Here is a 27,298-nt window from a genome sequence, read left to right on the forward strand (position 1 = left end):
GTTCATGTTTATAATGTACTTACCTAGAAAAAAGGATTTACATTTTCACTCTTACAGTCTACTTAGTATGTCACAAAAGGTGAATTAAATCAGTGTGTTAAACAGAATGTGTTTGAAGTGTAGGCTTCAGCTCTTCACTTCATGTAGCATATCCAATAACAGCAGCTATTAGCCAGTGCATTAAAGGGTTATATTGTACTGTCTTGAGAAGTACAGAGTTGAATTTGTAGGGGAAGGTTACATAATCTAGGTTAATTTATTTTTTTCAGATAGTAAATGTTGAAAATCAAGCATATATCCTGCTGCAATAAAGTTCTCTGGGGGCTTTTGCACTTTTTTCCTGATTACAGAATTTCTGACAGAAGTTATGCTCTGTTTTATTTGAGGTGATCCCAAGCTAAGCTGTGTGTGCTTTGTTTTTCAGGAATCTGTCCTGAATTTCCGCCTGGACCCGCTGGGTGTCGTGGAGGGTTTCACAGCAGAGGTGGGAGCAAGTGGAGTCTTTTGTCCCACGCACATGACTCTGCCAGTTGAGGTGTCATTCTACAGCGTTTCAGATGACAATGCTCCCTCTCCTTACATGGTAAATGTGTGGTTGGATTTATTTTAAATAAGTTCTGATATGTGGAGGTGAAGAGCAAGAGCTTGGTGAGTAGAGGGTTCAGAAAGTAAAGATTTGCAGGGATCTGGCCTATTTTCAACTGCCTATGGCAGAGTTCTCCTGTCCTTCTTCCTTTCCCGAACTAGTGCTTTTCCTTCTACTTCTCTGCCCCACCATTCAGCTGTTCTCATCTTGGGATATTGAATGTATTTGTCTCCCCTCACACTGCAGTGATCAACCCCCAACATCTCTTTTTATCCATCTAACTTAAAATAGCAGTGAGGCAATAGCTGGACTTAACAGGATACATTTTGTTGTCCCAACAAGCAGCTGCTCTGGGCAACTAACCACTCTGCAGAGTGGCTTAGGTGCAGGCCAAGGGGCTGATGGAGACCTTAGCCTTGGAAGTTACTCAGCCCTTTCTTTTAAAGCTGATACTGCCAGGGCTGTGGTGACACTCAGCACCCCCACAGGCTGCATGGTTTGCTGATATTTGCAGCCATGCAGTGTTTGTGTTCTCAGTCTCTGGGTGCTAATTCTGTTCCACATGGGTTTTGCATGTCTAAAAGTGCTCCTCTGTAAAAAGAAAATAGTGTCTTGTATGCTGACATTGAATCAGAGGCTGGATTTGTTCTGAATACCTGTTAAGGAACCTTAATTTTGTGTAGGTGACAGGTCCAATTTTTAGAGATTTTCAGATGTGTTCGTCTGTCTAATATACAGTAAAAGGTTTGTTTAAACGTGGAAGTCAAGCAATGAACATCTGAGTATCCCAGTATTTAGGTTTGAATTTTAAATTCATAGCAGTTACCATTTCTGACTTTCTGTTTTGGAAAGTATTTAGAAAATGAAATTGCTTAGAGTTTTAAGTAATTGCTTTGAGTTTAAACTTGTATAGGTTTCAACCACTGCAAAAAGTATCTATTCTTTTGCTGTCATCTTTCTAGATTATTTCATATGATTTTCTAGGAGGTGAAGGAATTCTTGTGTTCCTCAAATGGTTAAAAGTAGCATTGCTTATTTTCCTAGTTGGGTTTCATTGTTTCAGACTTTTCCACATGCTATTTCCAAATATGCTATTATGGCTGAGTCTCCCAGGATTAATACAGCATTTGTGTAGTGCCTCCATCATCAGAAACATTGTTTCTGTTTGTCTAGCTAGTTTCTCTGCTGTGGGGTCTGTTTCTGGTGGTTGTTTGGTTTGGGTTTGTGAAGGCCTGTGCAGCCCTGGTGACCTGCAGGGTGCCCAGACGTGTGGCAGTGCCCCCAGCGTGGCCTCGGCACTCACAGTGCCTGTGGGGCACCCGGGGCCGCTCTGTGCATCACAGCTGGTGCAAAAGCAGATGTCATTCTTCCTAAGGTTTGGATTAGAATGGAAGATTAAGTGCATCTGCTGCCTTTGAAAAGCAAAAATGAGTTCTGTGAGATTTGGAGTATTATTGGTGCAATTGTAGATGATATAGAAATGGAAAGGAGGGGACAAATGTTTCGGTTTAACCTCCCAGCTGCTTTGAAAAGAAAGCTCTGTTTTGTCCTAGCTCCCTGATGTGGAGAAGATGTGAAAACTTGAATCTTGTTTCAAGAGGAGAATGTACCTCTTATTGCACAGCTTTTAATGGTCTGTCAAAGTATCTTCAAGGCCCCTACTGCTGATTTTTTAACTGCGTTGTTTAAATGTATTGCCTTCTCTATTTTTAGTTTTTATAAATTACTGATTATGTTTCAAATTAATGCAATTACATGACTAGAACATTTTGATTTGTTTATCTCTGTGACCTAAATATGGGTTTTGTTTTTGTAGGGTGTAATTACTTTAGAGTCCCTTGGTAAAAGGGGTTATCGGGTACCGCCTTCAGGAACAATACAAGTGGTACGTACTCAGCAGATAAGTGCCTTGAAACCACTAATATCCAGAAAGTCATGCACAGATGAGTTTATTGGAGATGAGCATGAAGCTAGAAGTGGAAATGTGCATCTCTGTAGGTACTGTAGTAATTCAAAGTAGAAATCTGTGTGTGGGGCAAAAAAGATTCCCAATCTTTGAACACTTCTGTGCTCTGAGGAGTCTTACAATCAGTTCCAGGAGATTTGGAATACCTGGGGACACTGTGGCTTTGAAAAAGTCTTGGGGAAGTACTTAGGCCACAGTCCAAATCCTGAAATTCTTCTAAAGCAATTAAGATTGAATAATTGTATCTACTTTTTGTAATATTTTAACACCACCTTTACTTTTGTAATAAAAAGTAAATCACAGTCATTGCTTAGAACCAGTGAACTGACTCTTTCTTTTAAGAACCCAGTCCAAGATAACACATTCATAATTTCAGGTTTAAAAGTGGAGCCCACCACTGTGCTTCCTGCGAGTGTATTGTGTCTGGAAAACAGTGTAGACAAAAAGCTGACTGGAAAAATAAACAAAAACGGGGATGCTGATTAGCAAAGTAAGAGTAGTCATATACTAGTGTTTCATTCAGATTAGATTGTGTTTAGCATTATAATTATAATATAAGTCAAATGGGAGTTGCTGGTAGCTGAAGTGTTGAAAACCAGAAAGGCTTCACAATGCCTTTACATAAACGTTTCTGTATGGCACAGAAACAAAGTGCATAGATAACTATTTTGACAGATCGAGTTTGGGTTAGATTTATTGTTCTTCTAAAAAAAAAAAATTTGTCCTCTCTAAAGAGTATTGTATTGAACTGTTTGTCTTTTCAGACCTTATTTAACCCTAACAAAACTGTGGTGAAGATGTTTGTGGTGATCTATGACTTGAGAGAAATGCCAGCTAATCATCAAACATTCCTACGGCAAAGAACTTTTTCTGTTCCTGTGAGACGAGAAATCAAGAGAACTGTCAATAAAGAAAACAGTCACCAGACTGAAGAAAGGCTACTACGCTACCTCATACATCTGAGGTAAGCTCCTTGAAGTTATAGCACCAAAATAAAACAAAAAAACCCCAACAAACCCAAGCCAAAACCACAAAAAAGTATCTGCCAAAATTTAACTCGTAATTTCTTTCCCAGTCAGCCTTTCTGTATACAGAAATAAGAAAGAATGAAAAGAAAAAAATAAAAAAAAGAATGCTAACTTTGTCTTTAAGTTAGACAGTAGAGGAAGAAGAAGTAATAAATAATTTGGGTTGTCCTTGGGAGAAACTAAGTTGAAATATAACATAAAGCTCTCTCTTGGCATTAAAGTATGTTGTATAGCATTATAAAGCTTAAGCCTTTTCTTAGCAAGACAGAAATTGTTCTAGCTGAATCAATGCACTTTTTTTGAGGTTACAGGAAATAGTGAAAGTGGATCTTACATGGGCAAAAGCCAGAACTAAGGATCACTGAAGGGAAGGTGTGCTTCACATGTGCCTCTTCACCAGAATAGCTTGTAACATGAAAAATGGTCTGAGCTACTCCTAAAAATACAGTGTTTAGTGACAAAAATGTAAATGCCTGTTTCATGATGCAATACTGGTGATGATGCCTTTCACTTTATAAAATATTCACTCAATCTTCCTTAAATGATTTACAAAGCACTGCCTGGAACTAGACACTGCTGCTGCTCTTGGGGTGTTTTGGAAACTGCAGTTGGAAACAAAGGGAAATGATGGATATACTCTGTCCTCCTGCAGTTTGCAGACTTTTTGTGTGTGTTTTTGTAGCAATAAATGTCTGTACACACAGACCCAGTGCTTTCACTGCAGCACTTGGAAACCCACCAGCAGCTGACATTCTGAAGTGAGCAAGCAGAACAAAATCAAATACCTAACCCTTCTCTGTTGTTTTACAATTATTTCTGGTGCATATTATTTTTCCTATTTAGTGGCATTGATTTCTATCCAACAGACTTTTCAAACACAACCTTGTCTAGAACAGTGATTCTAAGCCAGACTCTCCCATTAAATGGAAGTTGACAGTCATAAAAAGTGTGTTGGTTTACTGGAGTGTGAAAATAGTGTCATGAGAAGGCTGTTGAACAGTGTTTTCATTCTGAAATTCAGCCTGGATTGAAATTCAGCCTTTCAGGCCACACTGACTTGCAAGGTCTAACCTAACCACCTTCTAAAATTTTTCTTTTGGGGCAAATTCTGAAAAAGTGTGCAGCCCCAATGGAAGGCTCTGTTCAGGTGTAATATTGATCTGCCTGTGCAGAGGAACTGGGGACAGGCCTTGGCTGCAGTGGTGGGTAAAATCTGTGGCCAGCTGGCGCTGGCATACCTGTATGAAGAGTAGTGGTCTTGTGTCCCCTTTCAGTTTCTACTTTAATGTTGTTTGTAAATTTCTTGTTGACAGAATCAGGAATTACTTTTATTTGAAGGCACACCTGTTTTCTGCTCTCTCATCTGTTACAACTAGAAGTCTTATTTTAAGTGCTTCCTATTTCTGATACCTGCTGAGAGACAGAAATGTTGCTTCTTATTTTGAGATATCTGTACAATTCAGCTCAGCTTTCAGACCTCTGGTAGAGATCAGTTCATGGGTTTATGATGTATAATTGGAAATGCATCCATTTCTGATGGGAAAACCAAAATCATAATTATGATGCCGAGCTGCTTACTTTGGAAAGTGAATAACTACAGATATGCCACAAGTTTTTTCTTCAGTGATAAGCCCAAGCTTTGGGTCCTTTCTCATAATGTAAGAATGGCAGAACTCCTTCAAATATTAAAGTAGCTTATATTGATCTGTCTTGTGGTTTATTATACTGAGCACTTATGGTCTTACAAAAGACTCAGTTGTCCATTTAGTAGCCTTCTTTACTAAAGATGGATTTTAATTGGGATGGCTTAAAAAAATCTTAGTAGTATATTAGTTTGTGTAAGTTGGTTTTAAAGCTTCATTTTTAAAAGCAGCAAAGTTTCCTCAAGCCTGCTTTACTGAAAAGCTATGCAAACCTAAAAAGTTCTAACTATTCAGATTTCTTTTTGTTTGTAGCTCAAGTTGACTTAGAACAGCCTTTCAGTTTTAGTTGCAGTAGTCATTGAGCACAAGCATCTTAGGCTTACGTTTTGAAATTTTGTTTAAAAAAACAAATGAAGTCACCACCAGTGAGCTGCATTGTGGTCACATCTGCTTGCAGGCCTTAATCACAGTTGTCAGCACTCACATTATGAAAGCTCCTTTTCAAGTGGTAATTCAGCAAAAATGCTTGCATAGGTCTGGAGCTTAACATTGGCGGGCAGATTTTCTACAACAGTCTTTAAAGTGTCAGATTTATTGTGTGAGCAGCTTCTGCGTGCAGTTCTGTATGGCTGAGGCTCTGTTCAATATGCCATCAGACTGTACTTGTACCCACAGCTACAGGATTGAGACACCAAATGTAGCTTGCACACACAGCAGAGCTTTATTCGTTATTAAAAACCCTCAAGAGTTGCACCTGCAGTTTAAGTTGGTTTTTGAAGATGCTTTAGGGATAAATTTTTTGTTGCATGTGAAGCAATGACCTTTTGTCTTGTAATTACATCTACTTGAGCATAAGAGCTGTGAGCTCAGCTCTGCTTGTGCCTCGTTTCTGCCTGGCGTTGTGGGGATGATGACCATCTGTGGGTTTCTAGGTCACGTTCTGGCACCCTTGTAAAAAGTAATTAAGCAGCTAACCTGCCCACAGCTCAGCATTTTTCAAGATTTTAAAGCTTGGTCAACAGCCTTAGTTACTGACACAATGCCAGGAATTGCATGGAGCATAGTTGCTGTTGCCTAACAGCTAAACAGGGGTTGTTACTGAGGGCTCAGTGGAGGGTAAGCCTGAAACTGGTTGTTAAAAATAGTGATTCCTCAAGGTGTTGAGAAACCTTCTTTAAAATACTGATGTGACATACACCTTTATTGGTGGAAGCTGAAGATACCTGCTATTACTGATTTACTAGCTGCTTTTGATCTTTCTGGTCTCTCAGCATTCTTTCTTATCTAGAAATTGTTATCCTTGTCCTAATGCTTTTACTTACAGATTTTATAGATTGTGTTGTATAGTCTTTTTCACTTACAAAACACATCTCGCTACATACGTTTTCATGATTATCCTGCTTTTCAGGATTATTCTGTTTCCATGAGTTACTCTGTCCTTTGTGAATTGTGATGGCCTATAAAATACATATAGGGACTTAGTGCTTGTATTTGTCATTTCTTCAGTAAAGTTCCTCTGCCAGACTTTCTAGCATCTGATATTTGTGTGTTTAATTATTCCTGTATGTGTCTGTTGTTACTGTTCCTAGGACACCATCTGTCAGAGACCTTGGTTGTGTTGGGATTTTAAAATTTCTTTACACAAAACTACTGGAACTGTCACAGCTCCAGAGTCAGTCCCATGCTGGCCACTTTATCACCACCCTGCAAGGATGTAGGGAATGTTTGTCTCGATTATTCCAATGTATTTGCATGTATAAAAAGCAGCATTTCTAAATCCCAATTACTAGGGTAGACCTGTCTAAAAGAAAAAAAAATAGATAACGGATGCAGAGATGAGAAGAATCCCTTGAACTTTGCTGCTATCTCACACTTATCCTTCTTCAAACTTTCTGAAATGTCATGCTCAGAAAAGTCATGTTGCAGGGAACCACTATTTACTGAGCAAAAGGAGTCTTGCAGGATTATCACTCATAGAAAAGAACAAGCTTGAGAAGTTTAAAAATAGACCATGCTAATAATTCTTCTGAAAGATCCGTGTGTAAAATGGGAGTTGAGATCTGTTTTATGATGGTGCTTTGATAACTAGATCTATAGAAATTAATTTCAATCATACTTTTGCTGCAATAGACCTTTCACTAAATTTTTTCCTTTTAAAATGTGTTATGAGCTAGATTCTGAGTTAACTGTTTGTGGTGTTTGCTTCGTCCTTTATCTCTTTCACTCTTCCTTGTGCTCTCCTCCACAGTCTTCTCTTAAGGTAGTGTCTTCTCCCTTTTGCCTATCAGGTAAAGGGCTTTCACACTGACAGCACCGAGCAAATAAATAGTGATGGATGAGATCTCTGTGGGAGCCAGTAGGAGCATTCTGCTGGACCCTGCTGCATTTAATGTCCTTGACAGCTGTATCTAGGAGAACAGAGTTTGCCTTTGTCTGGCTGTGGGGATGACTACAGGCTATTCTGAACCACTCCTGAACAGAACAGTGCCACAGAATCCATTTCTGCAACCTGCCTTCCTCAGACCATGAAGCCTTGGTGGATCTTCTGTACTTGTCTTTCTTCTACTGCTCAGAATTTAAGTCCAATTATGAATAGGTTTATTCTAGAGATACTGCTTTTGCTTCAATGGGGTCAATATGTAAAAGCCTATTAAAAATGTGTGCAAACTGTAATACATGATAACACAGCATGCACTGCTCTCTCAGCATTTGCCATGGTATCATCTTGTTGTGACCACAGCAATGCCTTTTCTGTTTCTGCTGCAGCAGCAATAGCATTTCTCTGTCTCTGTGGCGTAGTGGTACTGACATTAATTCAGTTGCTGTAAGAAATGCTCCTTAGGCTCTTCTGCCTTTCCTGGTGGAGAGAAGGAAATCAGAGTTCTGCCACATGAAAACTATGGAATACAGTTCTCTGAAATGCAGATCTTGTCTCCCTAAACACAGTTTTTAATACCCAGGGGAAGTGGAACTGGCACATACCTGCAGGCTTGGAGGACCTAAATAGGCAGTCTTTAGCTGCAGCAAAAAAGATGAATGGGCTGAGGAATTGACCACTGTTTGCTTGGTGATTGGGCCAGTGAACTGCAGTCTCTTAGAAATGTTTCTAGTCTGTGCAAAAAAATTTCTTTTTGTCTGTCTGCAGAGATCCCAGTACCTACCGCTTCTCAAGACAAGCTCTTATATTTGGAGTGTGGTGTAAAGCAGTAGTAAACTTCCTGGTGTTACACTCATAAAGAGAGCAATGAGATCTGTCATATGATTGCTGGAACTGAAATGCATATTCAATTTGTATATAGTTGAAAGTTCTTTTGTGTGTGTGCTTAGGCCACCCTTTGGACATTTTTAGGAGTGCTCACTGAAGAGCATTTTTTGCCATTCCTGATTTCTGAGGACTTTAATCTTCAATGTACATAAGGGCACTGTGAACTCAAATATTCCATGCCCCTTTAAAAGCTGTGCACTGCATTGGTGATTAAGAACAGAACCTTTAAATGTCAAAAGAAACAAAGCAGAATGAAAGTGTTAGGATATTCTTTCTCTTTTCATTTTAACTGACTAATTTTGTTTGTTCAAGTGTGTTTTGGCCTTAAATGGTTTAAGAGTGCATTTTATTTAATAATTTTTAAAGATTATTTTCTTGGTTTAGGTAATAGAGATATTTGTATCTTTTCAGGTTCCAGAGTTCTAAATCTGGAAAGATCTACCTCCACAGAGATGTAAGGCTCCTATTCTCTCGGAAATCCATGGAAGTTGATAGCGGCGCTGCATATGAACTCAAATCTTACACTGAATCTCCAACAAATCCTCAGTTTTCACCAAGATGCTAGCAAACAATGGCAAACTCAAGTATTCATTTTACTGTTGAGTACTTCTTGCAAGCAAAGATTGATAGAGACAACAGTATAAAGTTAAGTCTGTAAAGGAATAAAAATAGCGCTCAAGAGAAAGAAGGTTCTGTGTGATCCTGGACCAGTTTTTAAAAGGTTTCTGGAATGAGCTTTGTGTATTCCAAGTAGACTGGAAACATACTTAAATCTAATCTTTTTGTACTGTTTAAAACCACTTCATTGGATGTGTTGCAATAGCAAATTCCCAAGTTAGTTTAGTGTTTACACTTTTTATTTTATTTTTCAGTTATTTAATATTTAATGTTTCATTTAATACTCAAGTGATGTTTGTCTTTAGTGTTCTAATGTAGCATAAATCCTATGTAAAATCATACTATGTATTTTTGGCATTAATATTGAAATCTGAAATATATACAGATGTCTTTAATCTGTGTGCTGTTTTAAGTGATATTCATTTAAGTTATTGAAAATGGGGACAACAGGTGAATTTCCATAACATTTCATACTATGCAAGCATTTAGCTGTTTTTTCTCTTTAATGGTACCATTTTCCATTTTTTCTCGCATCCAGATTTAATAACACTTGCAACCACACTGCAGATTGTTTATTTACTCATTCATTCCAATCATTAATTCAATTCACATTTTGCTCCCTCAATTTCTTTTCTTTCCTTAAGGGCCATTTTAATTTTGCTTTCTGTTATTAGTTTTCCTCACATAAAATTTGCACCCTCCCCCATTTTATTTCTCAAATTGTGTTAAAGGATGTACTGTGCAAACAAATTAGTATTTATATCTCAAATATATGCAAAAGCTATGAAACTTGTACTTTTTGTTTTATTTTTAGATGAGAGGATCTTCATGTAATCCTAAATATTTTTCATAGGTCAATTCCATGTAGGCCACTAGGTGGCCATAGGAAGTTTTACTAGCAATGCTACACTGGGCATACGACTATTTTCCAATACGTGTGTGTATTCCTACAACAAAACAGTCAGATGAACAGTTTATGCTAAGTGTTCAACTGTGTAATTGAGAGAAATAAAGTTAGAAGCATTTGATTATATTTGAACTATATATTTAATAATGGAAATGAAGCTTTATGACATTTGATGAAGATCTGAGTTTCTCAACTGTCTTACCTTGATTTGTGTTTTTCTTTACTTTGCTGTAGGTTTTTAGAGTGTCAGTAATATGCAAGGTGCCCTTTACCATGCTTATCTGATGAAGACTGGAGAAAGGATGAATGTGCATCCTGTATATTCAGCACTGCCCCTAGATGAGAGAAGTCAGTGTATCATGAAATCTCCAGGAAGGCTGCCAGGGAACGTAAGGGAGACTGGACTTTCCAGATGATACTCATCAACTATCTTGTACATGCAAATGACTGCTGCCCCAGAAGGGCAAAGCTCAGCTATTGCTGAGTCCTCTCCCCACGTCAGCAGGGTTTTCCACTCTGCTACCCCAGGTTTTCAAAGGTTTACCTAGCGTTCATTTTAGAGAGAATCGGGGAAATCTGTACAGGAGGAGATTGTTTGCAGTTTCTAGTCATTGTGTGCCCTTTAAAACTGAGAAAAGGTTTCTTTTGGTAGCAGAAGAGTCAAACACAACTGCAGCTGTGCTGTGTACAGAACTAAGGTCTGGACTGGGATATCAAGAGGGCGTTCTAGTTTCTGTGTAGCTGCTATTGAGTCATAAGCAAACAGCATGTATCCTCAAACTACTTATTTGTGTCATGGTGCACAGCTTGCTTGCATGCTCAATGAAAAAACAACATGAGGAAAGGACACATTTTTAATGAAAAGTCACCATTAGTAGTAGATTAACCTTTTATTTTTGCACTGACATTATGCAATGTTTATATCTTGATAACTTTATTTAAATAGACTTCTTCAAGTCATCTCCTTTCCTTAATTTGCTTTGAATAGCAAAGAAGGGTGGATTTTGAATATGTGGTTACTACAAGTCATGTCTAGGAAATAAATTTGTATTCACTTTAGTAGTCAAACTACACTTAGTCCCTATTTGGATTTGGAATGAAAGTGACCTTGGATTATCTGTGCACAACTTTGATTTTACTGAGTCATTCTCCATTTACAGCTTGATCTGAGTAAACACTTTCCATTAGGGACACACCTGGAAAAATGCTGGATGCTCATAAACTGTGAACTAAATTCCACATGACCTTCTAAGCTCAGGGTAAGACTAGACTAATTTTTGAGAGATCATTGGTTTCTTCTCTTTATTCCAAAATAGGCTCAACCATATATAATTATTTTTATTAAATGTTTGAGTGGTTTATAAGGGCCTCCAGTGATGGCTGCTACAACTAATCTCTTCTAGTGATAAATTATACTTACCATGACAAAGTACAACATCTAGTTATACTACATAGATTTAGTTATAGTTATATAAGGATTTATAACATCCAACTATCTAACTAAATGTTGCTGAAGTTGAGTTAAATTCTACTTAGCCTTTTCACTCTAAGCAAACAATTTAATTCCTGTATGTCCCTTCTCAGTCTTTTTTTTTTTTTTTTTTTAATAACTAAGACAACCCCAGACTGTTCAGTCAGCCTTTATTTTGTGCACCTCTCATCATTCTGGCTCTTTGCTTTCTTCTTTTGGACTGAATCAGTCTTGAAGTGTGTGAGGTTGGACACAGCATCCCAGTGAGGGCCTCTCTGTGCCAGTCAGACTGGAAGAATTGGTTGATAAATCATATGGATTAAAGTCCTCTTCATGCATCCTGTTGGAATACACTGGCTTTCAGTATCAGATGTCAACTTGCATTCATCTTGTAACCCAGCATAAGAGACATCCTACCTGCTTGTTCTCAAAATAGCAGCTCTCCTTATTGAACTTTATTCTGTCACTACCCAAGATTTTATATGCTGAACACAGCATTGCTGTTTGAAAAACTGATAGCTGTGTCCAACAAACTTGCATCCACCACATTAAAGTTTCATCTAATTAAGTTTCCCTAATTTGCATGGGAAAGTGTCAGAAGCCTCATTAATGCCAGAAGGCATCTGGAACTTCAGCCACCTTCACCCACTTCTCCACATGGTTTATTTCCTTTTTCTTAAAGGAAAGATGATTGTGTGAAACCCTTGTTCTTAACTGTGAATTCCTGCCTAGCTACTCAGTTTCTTTTCAGTGCTTATTTTAGATGATTTTCCAAGTCATTATTGACAGCCAAATTATATAGCTTGTATTCTGTCCTCCCCATACTCTAATTCAAATTCAGGAAAAGTGACTCCTGGAAACCCATTCATTTTTCACAGGTTCCTATATGAATCACCAGTAATTAACTGGAGATTGCTTCTGTCATTTTCTAATCTCTTAAGGATATTTTTTCATCCAAGTTGAAAATATTTACCAAAACTAATTAAAGTAACCTGCAAACCAGTCTTTCCTTATTCTAGGTGGAGGCTATACTTTGTTTGTTACATTATTTACCTGGATCATGTCAGATTGAACAAAAAGATACATTAAATGCTTTAGTCTTTAAAAGTTTTGTTCAGTAATATTTCAGTACCCCCTTGTCTTCATGATCTGCTTTAGGTACACATCCTTAAAAACTGACCTAGTTTCTGTAGGCTGCTTTCTTGTATTTGAAGCCATTGAAGAACATGGGCTTTTCCTGAGGTTCTGAATTTATTTCCCATCTTTGCTCTGCATTATGTTCCCTTAAAGAAATAACTACATTAAGGAACTGCTGAATCCTTAAAACTGTTTTCCCTCACATTAATTTCCTAAGAGATTTGAAAGAAATTCCTGGAGTTTGCATTCTTGTCTGTTGTCACTGCTGAACTTCATCCTTTTTATGATCATTTTTTATGTTGCTGTGTTTTTCACACTTCCAGACCATTTGTCCCTAATTTTGCTAGAAGCAAATGTGGCACACCCACCACTATCATGGCTTTTTTCATCATTAGGAAAAAATCCACTGGTGCATTCTATGATTATTTTTCTGTGCAATCTGCCTGGCTGTATCCCTTTCTGAACGAGGGATATGCACATTCCTTGGGTTCCCCACAGCTTCGTGATCCTGATCTCTGGATGGATCTCTCAGGTGCATAAAAAACGCCTTTTCCACCTACTGTCTTGTGGGGCATTTAGTACAATTCAGCTGTGACAAAATCATTGACAGCTTCAGCTTTCACAGACCTTTCTGACCTGCCTCTTATGTTCTTCCCGACCATAATCACACAAAGCCTGTCCTGGCCAGTCCCTCCTGAGCTGTGCTAATCCACACCTTGCTGTTCACATAATCCATTTATTTAGGGACCCCTAAAGATTTATTAATGGTGGGCTGTTTAAACCCCTTGAAGAGAGTCCACAGAATGTTATTTTTCAGCCAAGAACCTGACAGTGAAAAGTAGATAGGGAGGGAATAAAATACTCAGTATAACTTGATACTGTGCTATTAAGGAGTTCCAATGGACTGAGCCTTCCTATCCTTTCAGCTGCTGTCTGGGATTCGTGAGATCCTCGAGTAATGCTGCTGAGGACTCAGCTCCTTGTATTCTGCTCGCTAAAAGTGGCCAAAAGAACTTACTTTAGCCAAGCAGTAAAGGCTTTTTCCCCTTTACACTGATGCTGAGCAGGGCAGGCCGTGCAGGCTGGACGAGCTGGGGTGAGGGGGCTGTGCTGAGGGGAGGTGAGCTGGGGTCCACTGAGGGGACCAGAGGAAATGGCCTTAAGCTGACATGGGCGGTTCACAGGAGATATTGGAAGAATTTCACTGTTCGGCTGGTCAGGCTGCCCAGGGAGGCAGTGGAGTCACCATCCCTGGAGGTCTTGAAGACACGTATGGCCCTGGCGCCGGGTGATGTGCTTTAGTGGTTACAGTGACGCCTGTGAGGGTGGACTGGACCACACTGAACGTCTCTTCCAGCCCCGATGTTTCTGTAATTCTATGATTCGAAGGGGAGGGACACCGAGCCCATCTGGGCTCCGAGAGCCGGCGCAGGCCCGGACCTCGAACCCGCGGCCCCGGACGTGACGCGCGGGCCGCAGGCGGATCCCGTCCCCGCCGCCCAGCCCGCGCGTGGGGGCCGAGGCGGAGGAAGTCTGGCCCCGCCGACGCTCCGTCGCGCCCGCCGCCGCCATCTTGTGCGGGAGGAGGCGGCAGCTGCCGCAGCAGAGGCAGCAGCAGCAGCGCGGAGGAGCCGCGGCCGCGCCTCCCGCCCGCCTCCTTCCCTCGCTCCTTGCTTCCCTCCTGCCCGGCCCCGCCGTCCCGCTGCCGCGGCGCCATGTCTGCCGAGAGCCCCGAGCCCGCCTCGGCCGAGGAGCAGAAGGTGGGTGGCCGGGCCGAGGAGCGCAGGGAGCCCCGCGGGGCCTCTCCCGCCTCCATCGGCGCGGCCGGGCCTCTCCCTCCCTCGCTCGGCCCGGGGAGCCCCGCGGGCCGCACCGCCTGCCCCGGGCTGTCCAAGCGCAGCAGGCCCGGCCGGCGCTCCCCGGGCAGGAGCGGCCGTGCGGGGCTGCAGGCGTTGGAGCCGCAGCACCGTGATGACTCCGGAGCGGGTGTTCCCGGCCCATCGGCGCTCTGCGCTGGCCTGGCCGGGCCCACGGCGCTCCCTCGCTCGTTCTCCGGCCTCGGCCCCGCTCCCTCCGTGTGCTCCGCGGTCCGCGATGGCCTGCGGCTCACGATCGCAATGGCCGGATGGACACCAGCCATAATCCGCAGGCTAAACGTTTGTTTCACTTCTAAAAAATGGTCAGTTTTTAGTGTAATCAATTCAGGAGCGGAAATACCCAAATCACAACGGCCGTGACCTGTGCTAGTTAAGGCTTTTAGAAAAAATAACTGGCTGGGTTATCTTGTGTCCCTTTTATGTCATCTCTCACTGATAATTGTGTCATTTCTCACGTGGGGTTTGGTTTCATAGATGGCTATGCTGTGACTTTAAGAAGCCGTTTGTTTTTTAGTCTTGTCATTGCCGTGGGAGCCCGGTTGCAATCCCCGCGGCTATGATCCGGAGAAGTTATGAAACACAAGTACTGCTCTGAAGGACGCTAAAAGAAAAAGCTTGATCTACATCAGCTGTTAAGTTTTTGTTCAATAATTTACAATTTGTAATATGAGTTAGTCGCACAAGTAGAGCTTTGGGGGTTAATATGGAATGATACCTTCTCAGTAGGTGCAGTAATCAGAACCAGCTCCTTGTCAGGTCTGTAATCTGGTCTTAAATAGGTGTGTTCTGCAGCGTGACTGAACGTTCATGCTAGGTAGGCTGTTGAACGGATACTGTTCCTGTTCAAAGCCTATAAAAATAAGTCCCTGGCCTATGCAGCACTCCTAGAATAGCTCTGTAATAAGAGCATAGTTAAACATGTGGCAGCAAGTTTATTGTAATGCCTTCTAGGGTGTTCTGATGAAGTCAGGTGACTGGGGCTGATTTTCCTAACCAACTTTCAGACTGAAGCCTTGAAATGTCATGCTTATGCACTGCTTGGAGAAATTACCTTTTACTTGAGAGATGGGAGGTCCTTGCTGCTCTCCTAATTTAGTTTTATTCTGGCAATATGTTCAAGAAAAATTATATAACATCAATAAAATAAAACTTTGCTTTCTTTGAGTTTATGTCCTAGTCTGATACTGTGATATCAGTGCTGTTATGACATTGCAATATTAACCTCCACTAAAACAATTTGTCTGGGTAGGCAAAACTGAGCATTCACTTGGTTACTGCTTAGCTCTGAAACACTTACATAAACAACCCATTTTGCAGCACTTATTCATATGTATGCTTCAAAAAGATGACGCCCCTAAATGAACTTTGAGGCAGTGTTTTCATGATCAGAGTTTTTTCCTAAACTTTCTGACATGCTATAAGAAGCTTGTGTTGAGTGAGAAAGGTTTTTAACTACAGTGATACAAACTGAAAATCTGCCAAAGACCAGCGTTTCCTGTTCTTGCTGTGAAAACTCAGGACAGTGGCAGGGGGAAGTTCAGAAACAAAGAAACTTTGGACATAGGAGAATGTATGTTTGGTTGACTCTTTGGGCTTAGAAGCCTGTATTTTTCAGGGAACTCTTAGAGGTGCTGCATTTTGTTACTGGGTTGGTTTTTGCCACATCAGTTTGCTGTAGGGTTGTGCTGTTGCCCTGTTTTTCCCATTTTCTGCTTTGCATTTTGTCTAATGTCTTCTGCCAAAGATGAGCCATTCATACCAGAGTTTTAAAAGGCTGATGGCTATTTTTTTTAGTCATGCAGGTCACTTGTCTAGCAGATACAGAACTTTATGCTGCTAGAACCTGTGCGAAGATTAAAAGCAAAAGCTGTCTTTAAGTGAGTTAGGTAACTACTGCCTTCCTGGTAGATCGTTTTAATGACTTCATGAGCCGTGTCAGGTTCCTGTAGAGAACTAAAATTATAACTTTTGTGTGGTTGTCACTTGGAAGAAGAGCGTGGTATATCTTGATTTCTGCCCACTCCCCAGTCATTTGTTAGTCACTTGGTTGTTGCTTCTGTAATTCAAGGGGGAATGTTCTGAATGTAGGAGTGGCTTGGACTAAAGTCTTTGGGGCTCAGCAGCACGTCTCTGAGAGTGCTCAGTACCATTTAGTCCTCAGAAGAGCATAAGATCAGGACGTGCAGGCAGTGATCTTCCCGGGAAAACTCTCCGAGGTCTCAGCAATCTGGTTTAGGCTTCTGAGCTGCAAATGAACACATCGAATTGCTTTCTGAATCTAAATCCTTGGCACTCCCTGTATCCTTCAGCAAGGAGTTCTGCACCTTAACTGTATTTTACGTGAAGAACTGTTGTCTTAAGTATTTTTTGAACCTGCTGTCAGCTGGTTTTGTTTGACACCCCAAGTCGTGGTATTGAAATTCTTTAATTTGTGTTCTGTGGGTTTTTGAGTCTTAGTTGTTGTTGGTCATCAAGAAGAGGCGCCGTGCTCTGTATCCTTTTGAGCTGCATTGATGCATAACACGATGTTTTTGTTTGGATTGCCTGCTGTGCCATAATTTGTTAGCCCTGTGAGTTTGCATAAATGTCTCCTTTGATGCACCATGAATACATATTTATATAAGCTATTTATTGTTGGTCCTCTTGTCTTAAAAAATATGTCCTTTTGGCTTTTAGTGTGGCAAAATGTGCCCCCTCAAATACTTTGTCTGTTGGCTCAGCAGTGAGTACCCAGTGATTCAGCATTAGGTGTTCAAAGTGTTGAGCTGAAAGGATTACTTTTGAGCAAATCCAGGCTGTGGTGGCACTCTGATGAACCACAATAGGGAGAGCAGCTGCTGTGTGATCTTTGTAAGGCATGAGAACCCTGGGCTTGGCTAGTGTGATACTGCCTAGTGAGAAATGGTGTAGTTCTGTGCTCAGTAGTGTCAGGGAAACTTTGCCCTTTATTCATGTTTGGCTTTTGCATCATATTGCCAGCTGCATTTTCATCTAATAAAAAGCATTGGTTCCTGTTGTCACTGTAGTTTCTCTTTAATTGTTTTGAGAGTTTCTATTTTTTCCTTGGGAGAACTGTTAATTTGGTTTCCTGTTGTATTGTGCAAAGCTGTTCTTGAGGTGTTTTGCCCAGATGGAGCAACTAGAAAATGTTATATTCTAAATCTGTTAGAGTCTTTGTTTCTGAGGCACCTTACCAGAAAGATGTTGAATCTGTCACAACCTGGAGCAGTTGATAAGAGATAGAGAAGAGCCCCTAGGGATAGGCGAGTGTGGTGGTGGCTCTTGTTCTTCTTTAGTTGTGGCTTAAGTAGCTCCCTGCTCCCCGTGTCCCTGTCCTCCTGCTGCTCTGTTACCACACCTGTTTGTGCAGCTGCCTGCTCATCCAGCCTGTGCAAACCCATCCAGACGAAACAGCCCAACAAGGGGAGAAGGAAAAAATTACAAATGGTTATTTTTCTGTTGGATTAGTTTCTGTAAAGCCTGACTGGGGAATACAGGCAGTCATGCTGATTGATGCAATGCAAAGGATGATGACAGGCATGGAAAAGAGTATGAAGGGCTGCCTAAGCAGCTCTAAGTGGACATGAAATCTTAGTCATAGATGAATGACACCCTCCTGATTTCAATGGCAATTCTTACTTCCTGCCTGAAAGTCTTTCTGTGACTGCAGGTGATAACAATTCTGTGTTATAGCAGTCAGTGCAAATCATATATTTTCTCTGAGCCAGGAATGGTTTTCCTTAAAAAAAAAAAAAAAAAGGCTGTGTCCAAATTCTGGAAAAAACAGACCAAGAATTTTGAATTAAAGATATTTTAGAAATGATTCAACAGAATAAATTGTACTTCATACATTAAATTGCTATATGGACATGGAAAAGATGAGTGTGAAGTAGAGGCCAGTGAACAAATTGCAGTTTTGCCAAATGAATATCTCTAAATTATTATTTTGAGCATCCATGTTTTACAGTATGCTCATAAAATAGGCATTTTATTTTACACAAATGCACTACCCAACTGTCTTCATCCTCATAATTTCAGGATAATTATAGACATGTATAGAGAAACACAGTATTGCTATTAATGTAACAGCAGGCATGTTTTTGAGACTGTTTCACAGTGAATATCAACACATTAGGCTGGAGCAGCCGTACAGATCAGTGTGGCAGTGCAAGTGCCAATCTGCCTATGCAACTAAATAATGAAACAGGCATTTGGAAAAAAAATGTGGTTTTTGCTCACTATTCAGTATTTGTTCTTAGTGGACCCCTGTTTTGACCAAAAAAACCCCAGTTTTGTTTGAGCTTTTTTATTCAAGATTGAATAATTCAAATTGCTTTTCTTTGAGAGGGAAGTGTGACATCTTCAGCATCTCCAGGAAAGGTGTCTAAAATGGGAGGCTGAACTCCTACAGTTGCTGTCAGCATCTGAGAAAGAATCTATGAAAATGTCTAATTAGATAATTGTTATGCTCACTTGGTAGCAGCAATGGGCTGTGGGTGTATTACCTGCAAAACTGTTCTGCATAAATATATATTGTTGGATGTTTCACTTACAGTATCACTCACTGTCTTCCAGGAGATGGAGGATAAGGTGTTAAGTCCAGAAAAAGCTGAAGAAGCAAAATTAAAAGCAAGATATCCTCATCTGGGCCAGAAGCCAGGAGGCTCAGACTTCTTGAGGAAGAGGCTTCAAAAAGGAGTAAGTTCTTTATTGTCCACAGGGTATAGACAAAAAAATCCAAAATTCCTGTAATATGCGATTTTTTTTTCCTCCTCCACAGGCCTTTGCATGGTTAAAGAGTCCTAAGAACCTTAAATTTTGAGAAAGCACGAGGAAGAGAAATTTGTCTCTGCACAACAAATGCCAGGTTGGCAGGATAGCTGTTTACAGCATCAGTGCCTCAACCACACTTGTTATAAAAAATTAAACTTAGAAGCTGCTGTGATAGACTTGAAAAAAAACCAAAACTTTATAGTAAACACCAAGGGTTAGGAACTCATCCTTATTTTGTAGTGATTTTATCCTGCCCATTCTTATGCCCCCAAAATCGATGTCCACTCCTTTTATCCATGTTTCTGGCACAAGAGAGTTTGGTGCCTGCTGTTAGACCAGGCATTATCTGACATTAGTGGTTTGACAAGGGTTGTGTAATTCTGGATATACACCCAGACCCAAAAATAATGATAGAAGAATGAAGAGTGAGTTAATATTTCAGTATTGTTCCACATCTAACCAATGTCTCTTCTTAGCTATTTGACTGGGGGTTTTTTAGTTTAATTATTCATAGAGTGATTATGTAATGCCTTTCAGGCATGCTGGGATTCTGTTCTTGTAATAGTCCTGGTATGTCACTGCTTCTGGTGGTGCTTTCATTGCTGTCACACCGTTGTCACTCTTGTCTAGGCCCTTTCAGTGCACACAACCATTCCAGGTATAAATCCTTCACAGACCAGCTGGTGGAGTTCAGTGCTGATCTAATTCTGTGCTCTCTGGTAGCATCTCTTTGGGATTGTTACTGTTGGCAGGTTTTTTGGATAATCTTTGTCTCATAAGTTGGAAGATACGAAGCAGGGTTAATGGCTGGGCAGGTGGTAGATGAGGTGACTCCCTCTGAGTTACTCTGCAGCCTCAGTGAGACTTCACTGGGTTCAGGGTATGTGTAGACACAGAAGGGAGTGGTAAGTTTGTATTGTGATGATATCTCAGGAAAACAGACCAGCATTCAGTCAGTAAAGATTGATAGCCATAAAGGAATTATGGCTGCTTGCACTTGGTGCAAATGTGAGAGAATCTCACCACCAGCAATAACAGCCTGTACAATATCTTCATCTTAATTATACACATTGAATGCAAAGGCTCTTGCAGCATGTACTTTCAGATTTGAGCACAGACAGATCCATGGCCATCTTATATGACTTTTGCTACTCTGGTAAAAGATGGCATAAACTTGTGGATTCCAATTCATAATAGGCCTCCTGCAGTTCCTGATGTGGTGGTAATAACTTTGTTCAATTTTTTTAACTTGCAATTTAGTGTGCTCAGTGTCTTAAATGATGAGGCTTCTTTTCTTGATAGGGGTCCTGGTGTACTTTGGGCTGCCTGCAATGATGAGAGTTAAAATAGAGTGAGGATATGTGCTATCAGATACTGTTTCTGACAGGAAGACACCTGGACAGACATCGTTGGTTTTGAAAGGGATGACAAATTCAGGCTGTCTGTGAGAAGCTAGAATAAATCAGGAAAGTACAGGAATAAGTTAAAGGAAGAAATGGATTGGTATTCTAATGCATGAGAGATGGTGGGTTTTCTCAAATATTCTTCCGTGGTCAGCTGTAGCCCAAATCATCATCAGTTTGGCAACCAGGACACACTCTGCCAGGTCATATTTGCTGTCCAGAAATGTTCTGCATTTGATGCACACACCATTGTCAGCACACTTTCTCTGGAATAGTGGTAGATGAGAACAGTACTAGATCATGCTCCCGTGGGAGGATTCTGTTTGGAAGTCTTAGACAGAAAGATATCTGCTAACAGCTGTATCACATCTGAAGATCAAATGGTTCTGTTATTACCTAGTTGCTGTTTAGAAGTTTCTTTCGATTACTTCAGTCTTAAAGGGCAAAATGGGAAACCTTTTTCCAAATCACATTATGTTCTGCCTTGAGGCCTAGGCTGCAGAAGTAGTGCTAGAACATTTTGGTGTAAATAGGGATTACACCATCAGAAGGATTGTACTGGGACGGTTTATAAATAAAAGTGTGTGATTCAGATGTACGATGGACTATGGGAAAGATAGATCAGGTAACTTCAGGGCTCTGCCAGGGAACATTTAAAGCCAGTTCAAATTACTTCTGTCTAGCAACTGCTGCTGCTGAGCATTTTACAGCTGGTTAGTACTAATGCAGAGTAAAGGCTGTGGTGGCACTGCGCTGCCCAGAAGCACTTAGACATGGCAGGTCATGATGGCTGTTGTTCAGCTGGCTGAGGACTAAGCCTATACAAATCTAACTGGGTGGTCTATCTTCAGACATGGTTGTGATTGTAAGCAGTAGTTAGTGGTGTCAATCTTAATCCTGAATCTAATTTTTTTGCCTCATACGAAATCTGTTCAAAATCATGGATTATGAGTATCTGAGTGGTAGACCTCATGGTGAGATATAAAAACAATGCAACTTTTCCTGCAAAATGTGTCAGTGACCAGTTGAAGAATTGGATGAAATTCCATGCCTCATTTTACCATAATGTGGATAAATAACAGTCATTTGGCTTTGACATGCATAGATAATTTAATATTTTGAGAAGTCTGGCTACTCTTAAATGTAATGCTAATAAAAACTTGCTGATATATTAAGGAACGCTGTTTTTCAACTAGGAATTTAAAACTTAATTTATTTTTGTATTCAGAAAAAAAATGGAATGGGGCATAATAATTTCCTTGACCTAGCGCTTTTCAGGACTGTACAGTAGATTTGACTTTGCTAAATAATTGGTTTGAGAACTTTAGGGATTACAGTTTCACTGTTTTAATGTGTGCAGAGAAGAGGTTTTCTTGTTAGCACGCACTTTGATCTCTGGTGTGATATATAAGGTTCTGTTCTCCAGCTTTAATTAGTGCATTGTTTGGTTAATTGCGTGTAGCAGAACTTGTTCACTGCAACTAAATTTGCAAACCCCAAGGTTTCAGTAGTGGGAGATGATCTTTTGGGAAAACCAAGGCAAAAATAATGTTCAGATTACTGTTCACAGTAATGTTCACAATGTGTTAAGAGTTCAGCTGTCTGTGCTTACTAGTCTTGACAAGACCCTTTTTAATCAACGTAGAGCTACTTTGACAAATCACAGAGATTTTACAGCTTTTTAATATCTAAACTACCTATTTAACAATGTAATTCGGTGTATACGTCTGATAAGATTTCAGGCTTTTAAATATCTGTGTTTTGTCTTCTAGCAAAAATACTTTGATTCTGGCGACTACAACATGGCTAAAGCAAAGATGAAGAATAAGCAACTGCCTACTGCAGCTCCTGACAAGACAGAAGTCACTGGTGACCATATTCCTACTCCACAGGATCTTCCTCAGCGGAAACCATCTCTTGTTGCTAGCAAGCTGGCTGGCTGACGAGAACACCTGAACTGCATGAATATTCTCATTCCTGTTATTTCTCCTTAATAGTTATTTCTCACCCTCACATCCCCCTTTTTCTTTCTTACACTAAGTCATGAGACTGACAGCTTTGCAGGTAGCGATAGCATGTGCTGCTATTGTAAGGGAATACTGTTAAGAGTAAAACGTAGTATTTGGTCTAGTTGAGAACAATGCACTGATTAAAAAGGACAAGTTTGGTTAGAGCAATGTAATCTACTTGAAAATGTACATATTGCCCATTTCCTAGTGTAGGACTGGTTCCAGCAAGTGACATCGCAAGTTTTACAACTTCTAATGTTTCTGCTTTTGTTATTTCATCTGAATTACAGCATATTTGTATTTAATATAACCTCCAGTTGTGTTGGGTTTTTCTTCCGTGTTTGGGTTTGTTGTCTACAATAGAGGTTTAGACCACAAGTTGCTAGATGGTGAAGCATGTATAAAAACAAAGACAGGGCTCTGATTGAATTTTGTTTCTGCTTTTGAACTTGAACGGCCTTAAACCTGTTTCAGCTTTAACAATAGAGTTTTTACTTGGGCAATATTTGCCCATTCTGGTGTAACTCTTGTGAACCTAGTGCTTATTGACAACTGCCTGTTGAAGCTGGTATTCTTTTCAGTTCTGTAGCTTAGGACACACTTTTGTTGAAGATGTGGATGAAGTGTGCATGTGCATAGACTGTTGAATTCACTCTTGTGCCATTTTTTGTAAATACAATAGTTTTGCACAACCTTTTGCAAACGTCTTAGTAGTTTTATGTTTTAAAAAGCAGATAATGTGCCAATCAAAGCACAAGTGATTCTGTATCTTTCAAAGTCTTGTCCTGAAACTAAGAGCCCAGAATCTTGCTACTGAAAGTAAAAATTGTATACCTGAAATTTGTGAAACACATTTACACTTGACTCAACCTTATGCTTTTGCAGTTGTATGTTTTGTTTCACAACAATATCCAGCATTCAAGTATAAATTTGGAATTTGTACCTATATTTGCAGGCAAGTGCCCTTTATGTTCAGCAGTTGTTTAAGCTTTTAAAGCAGAAATGTTCTGTCTGTTGGCATGGAATATGGCTAAGTGTACTGTTCTAGAGAGTTCCCTGTGTGGCAAACACCAAATTTAGGCTCATTAACGTTTGATATGCAATTGACTTTGAGCTACTTTAGACTTCTGGAAGCAGAAGGATATTTTTTTTTTCTTGGACTCCTGAAGAGGTAGTAAATTATTTCCTTTTCTTTGTTGTATAGCAGCCCCTCACTGGCTTTGTGGAAACAAATATCTGGAAAGGTATTTCTATAATGACTTACTGAGAAATAGGTAATTTTTCATAGCAGAAAATAGGATTGAACTCCAGTTCATGCTTATGATGAAGGTTGTACTAGATAGACAAAATACATAGTTGGTGTTAGTTAGGGGAATTGATGCATTTAAAACATGTTAGTTCAATGAAACCAGAGTATTGAAAATGGAGTATGATCCATAATATTGATTTACAAATAGGTAGTCACAGCCTGCACAGTCTTTGGGAGAACAAGAAACTCTTTTAAAAGATCAGTTTACTGAATGCTTTTTTCTTTAAAAAATAGTTTGGAAACAGCCTGTTAGAAACAAAGCACCAATGTGAGTATCACAAGAGAGAACACTTAAAGATGCATGTTTTTAGAAGCTTGTACTTTGTGCTGACATATTCAGAAAGGTCTTGGGGTATAAAGGACTGCTAGTCAATACCAATGCTGGCCCATATCTTCTGCAATGCTCTCTTCTAGAGGCAAACAAAATGGTCAAGAGAAATTGAATGGTCTTTATTTGGTCCTGTTTTGATCAGAACGTAGTGCCTATGTCACGTTTTTGATTCAGAGAAGCAATTCCAGAGAATTTCAAAATTGCTAACCTGATTCTTTTCAAGTATGTATAGCCCTGTTTTAGTAGTTAGATGGGCTTTGTCAAGCCTGTTCTTATTCCTTATCCTCCACTAGCATTGCAAATAATTTGTGGTTTTTGCAGAACAGTTTGAAGAAATGGACCTACTTGAGTTCTTTAAGAAATTAGGCTGGAAGAATAACAAGGAAACTGGAAATATTGAAGCAAGCTGCTTTTTATAAATGTTTGTTCTAATGTGAAAATCCTTCTTTATTTTTCTATGTATAAATGAAATTGAAACTTAACAATAGGATTGGGCCTGAAACAAATGTTGAACAACTTGAGGTGACTTGCTGTGTATTGTCTGGTGCCACTATTCTGTAGCTCCCCTAAGGTGAGTTCTCTTGATGTTTGGGAAGGTTTAAAAAGATAGCCATTTAAATTTAAACATTCCACTCACTCAGCTACAACTCAGCTTGTCCTGCTGGTTGGACAACACAAGCTCTTCCAGTGCTCACTCAGTGACTTGCAGTTCTAAGATTACTACAAATTCAGCTATGAATATATTCTCCATGTGTATATTTGAAGTACTGTAATACTAACTAGGTCAGTGACTGATTATGAGCCTTCACATCTGACAGACCTCAGCAGCAGGCACAGCTATTTTGGTTCTGTACACTGTATAAAACTTAAGTCCAGTAGTCACTTAACAGGAAATGGAACATGACTGCAGATCGATGCTTACTTTCAGCTTACTCCAGCAAGATAACTCAGCTATCCAAACTGATGTACATAATGTATTATATGAGTTTTACCATTTGATAATTGCCTTTTTTCAAAGAAAACCTGTCCACACTGTAGACTGGCAGTCCCTTTCATATCTTGCCTTTAAAGATAGAGTGTTTAGTTGTTAGAGTAGTACTCATGTAGGCTTGTTATAGCAGATAGCACCAACATTTTATTTGAGATAGGTAAGTGGATTAATTACAACTTCACAGATATGTCCCCAAATCTGTAACACCAAAGGCTTCCCTCTCATTGTTCTTGATGTAGTAGGACAGTGTTTGTGTAAAGGCCACAGGAGTACATTTTGTTGGACATATTTACACCCAGTCAAGATGTTAAGGTGATAAAAATGTCAATTGTTCTTTACAAACTTACACGTTGTATAGTATACAGAATAAATTGATTTACTTAGTTTTTATTGCACCATGGAGGTTTGTCTCATCTTTACTGTGTTTTCCTAAACAATACTGGATACTTCGGTATTCTCTGTGGAAAATTTCTAAACCCTAAATCTTACTACTCTGTATCATTAAAAATATGACTGGGCTTTGGTTTCTAGTATGTTAGACTACAGAATTACTTTAATGTAATCACATTTATATATATTCCAGTGCTTATTTTTCTATTAAGGCAATTAAAGCTTATTGTTTGAAAACTCCGTAACAGATGATTGTTTGGGTCCCTTGCACTGAATGAAGGGGATGTCTGGGAACCAGCTTGGTGCAAAGAAGTTTGCATTGCTTTAGACTGTTGGCCTAAATATGGCCACATTTCCAGAAACAACAATGCTGGAAAAAAGTCCCACTAATTTCGCAGTCGGCCTGAGGCTGGTGCTGATCTTTGCACGGCTTCCAGCTCCATGGGGTGTTATTTACAGAGTTAGCTCAGTCCCAGGGTTACAGTAACACCCTCTGTGCCCTGCATACCTGCACGGTACATGATTGTCTCTCTTCCTACATATCTCTTGTATTACATTTCAGAGTCCTTAACTGTTCCATCAGTACTGGCTGGAACCAGCCCTGTTTGTTTTCTACAGCTAAAATCTCCAGGCCTGGTCCTTGAGGTGTGAGAATATGGGCCTGGCAGGGAACTCGCTGCTCACTCATTGCACAGTGTGACAACAGAATGGGAAGTCCTGTGTGAGAAGGGAATTTCTCTGCCACAGTTGAACAGATCACAGATAAGAACGGAACACAGATGTAAGAAAAAAGATAGGACAGATGCTTCGTAACTGCTGAAAAAAAATTGCATAAAAATTCAGTATAAAATTCTATATGTGGACTGTGTCAGTTACATCACCTATACGCTGTTATCTGGAACACCCTGGGATCTATGCTCTGAAAAAAGTACCATCTTTTCAAAAAGATGTGGTGCAAGGTAAGAGATGAGGTCTTTTAAAATCTTGCCAGCAAATACTTTATGCAGGAGATGCATCTTAAAGTAGTTGCTCTGGATACATTGCAAAAAGGCTGTTTCCTGGCAACTTTCAATGCCCCCAATTCCTGTCCTTAATGGCAGATTTAAAATCCTGGTTTATGCAAATTGTGTCAAATCATAGCATATTTTGGACTCAGATATCTATTTTTTGCTGTGGCTCATAATTACATTTGGCTCCTGAGCTCCAGCTGTGAGTGGCTGAGATCAGTAATCCACAGTCCAGGCAAACTCCTGAAATGAGTGTCTTTGAATTTAGCATAGATATCCTGAGGAAAGGGTTCAAAATATCTAATGTGAAGCATCACACAGAGGGGAGGTCCAGGTCCTTTCTGAAAACAAAACTGAAATTTCAGTTGTTTACAGTTCCAGTGTTGCACATGAAATGTATCTGGTAGCTTTAGTATAGATCTCTCTGGTTTGCCTTGGCAGAGGGATGAAGAGCAGCAATGAAAACTGTTTAGCAAAACCTCATCCCCGACCTGGACAGCAGCCCCCAGGAACCCTTTTGGGCTTTTTATAGCACTGAGAGTGAATGTCCAGTTCTGGAGTGAGCCTCTGGCTGTGGGACAGCAGCA

General features: G+C 40.0%; 2 protein-coding genes across 5 annotated transcripts in view; both read left to right on the plus strand.

Annotated features, from left to right (window-relative positions):
• The window catches only part of ATOSA (atos homolog A), a 48,319-nt gene extending 38,129 nt beyond the window's left edge, over nucleotides 1-10,190 (plus strand). The window contains exons 9-12 of the mRNA XM_066558566.1: nucleotides 425-583; nucleotides 2,403-2,471; nucleotides 3,317-3,516; nucleotides 8,900-10,190. Coding sequence (XP_066414663.1) covers nucleotides 425-583; nucleotides 2,403-2,471; nucleotides 3,317-3,516; nucleotides 8,900-9,053 — 582 coding nt within the window. The 3' untranslated portion in view covers nucleotides 9,054-10,190. The remainder of the gene's footprint in view (nucleotides 1-424; nucleotides 584-2,402; nucleotides 2,472-3,316; nucleotides 3,517-8,899) is intronic.
• A 3,993-nt stretch (nucleotides 10,191-14,183) lies between these two features.
• Nucleotides 14,184-25,949, plus strand: ARPP19 (cAMP regulated phosphoprotein 19). Of its 4 annotated transcripts, none has more exons than XM_066558492.1 (3): nucleotides 14,184-14,381; nucleotides 19,074-19,196; nucleotides 22,447-25,949. In XM_066558492.1, exons 1-3 carry the CDS (start codon nucleotides 14,337-14,339, stop codon nucleotides 22,615-22,617), a joined length of 339 nt encoding a protein of 112 aa, XP_066414589.1. In that variant the 5' UTR covers nucleotides 14,184-14,336; the 3' UTR covers nucleotides 22,618-25,949. The 4 variants fall into 4 exon arrangements, with proteins under 4 accessions (XP_066414589.1, XP_066414591.1, XP_066414590.1 ...); XM_066558494.1 differs by lacking the exon at nucleotides 14,184-14,381 and adding an exon at nucleotides 16,602-16,714; XM_066558493.1 differs by lacking the exon at nucleotides 14,184-14,381 and adding an exon at nucleotides 16,741-16,909.
• The last annotated feature ends 1,349 nt before the right edge of the window (nucleotides 25,950-27,298 follow it).

Source organism: Molothrus aeneus, chromosome 13 (assembly GCF_037042795.1).
Source record: "Molothrus aeneus isolate 106 chromosome 13, BPBGC_Maene_1.0, whole genome shotgun sequence".
NCBI lineage: Eukaryota > Metazoa > Chordata > Aves > Passeriformes > Icteridae > Molothrus > Molothrus aeneus.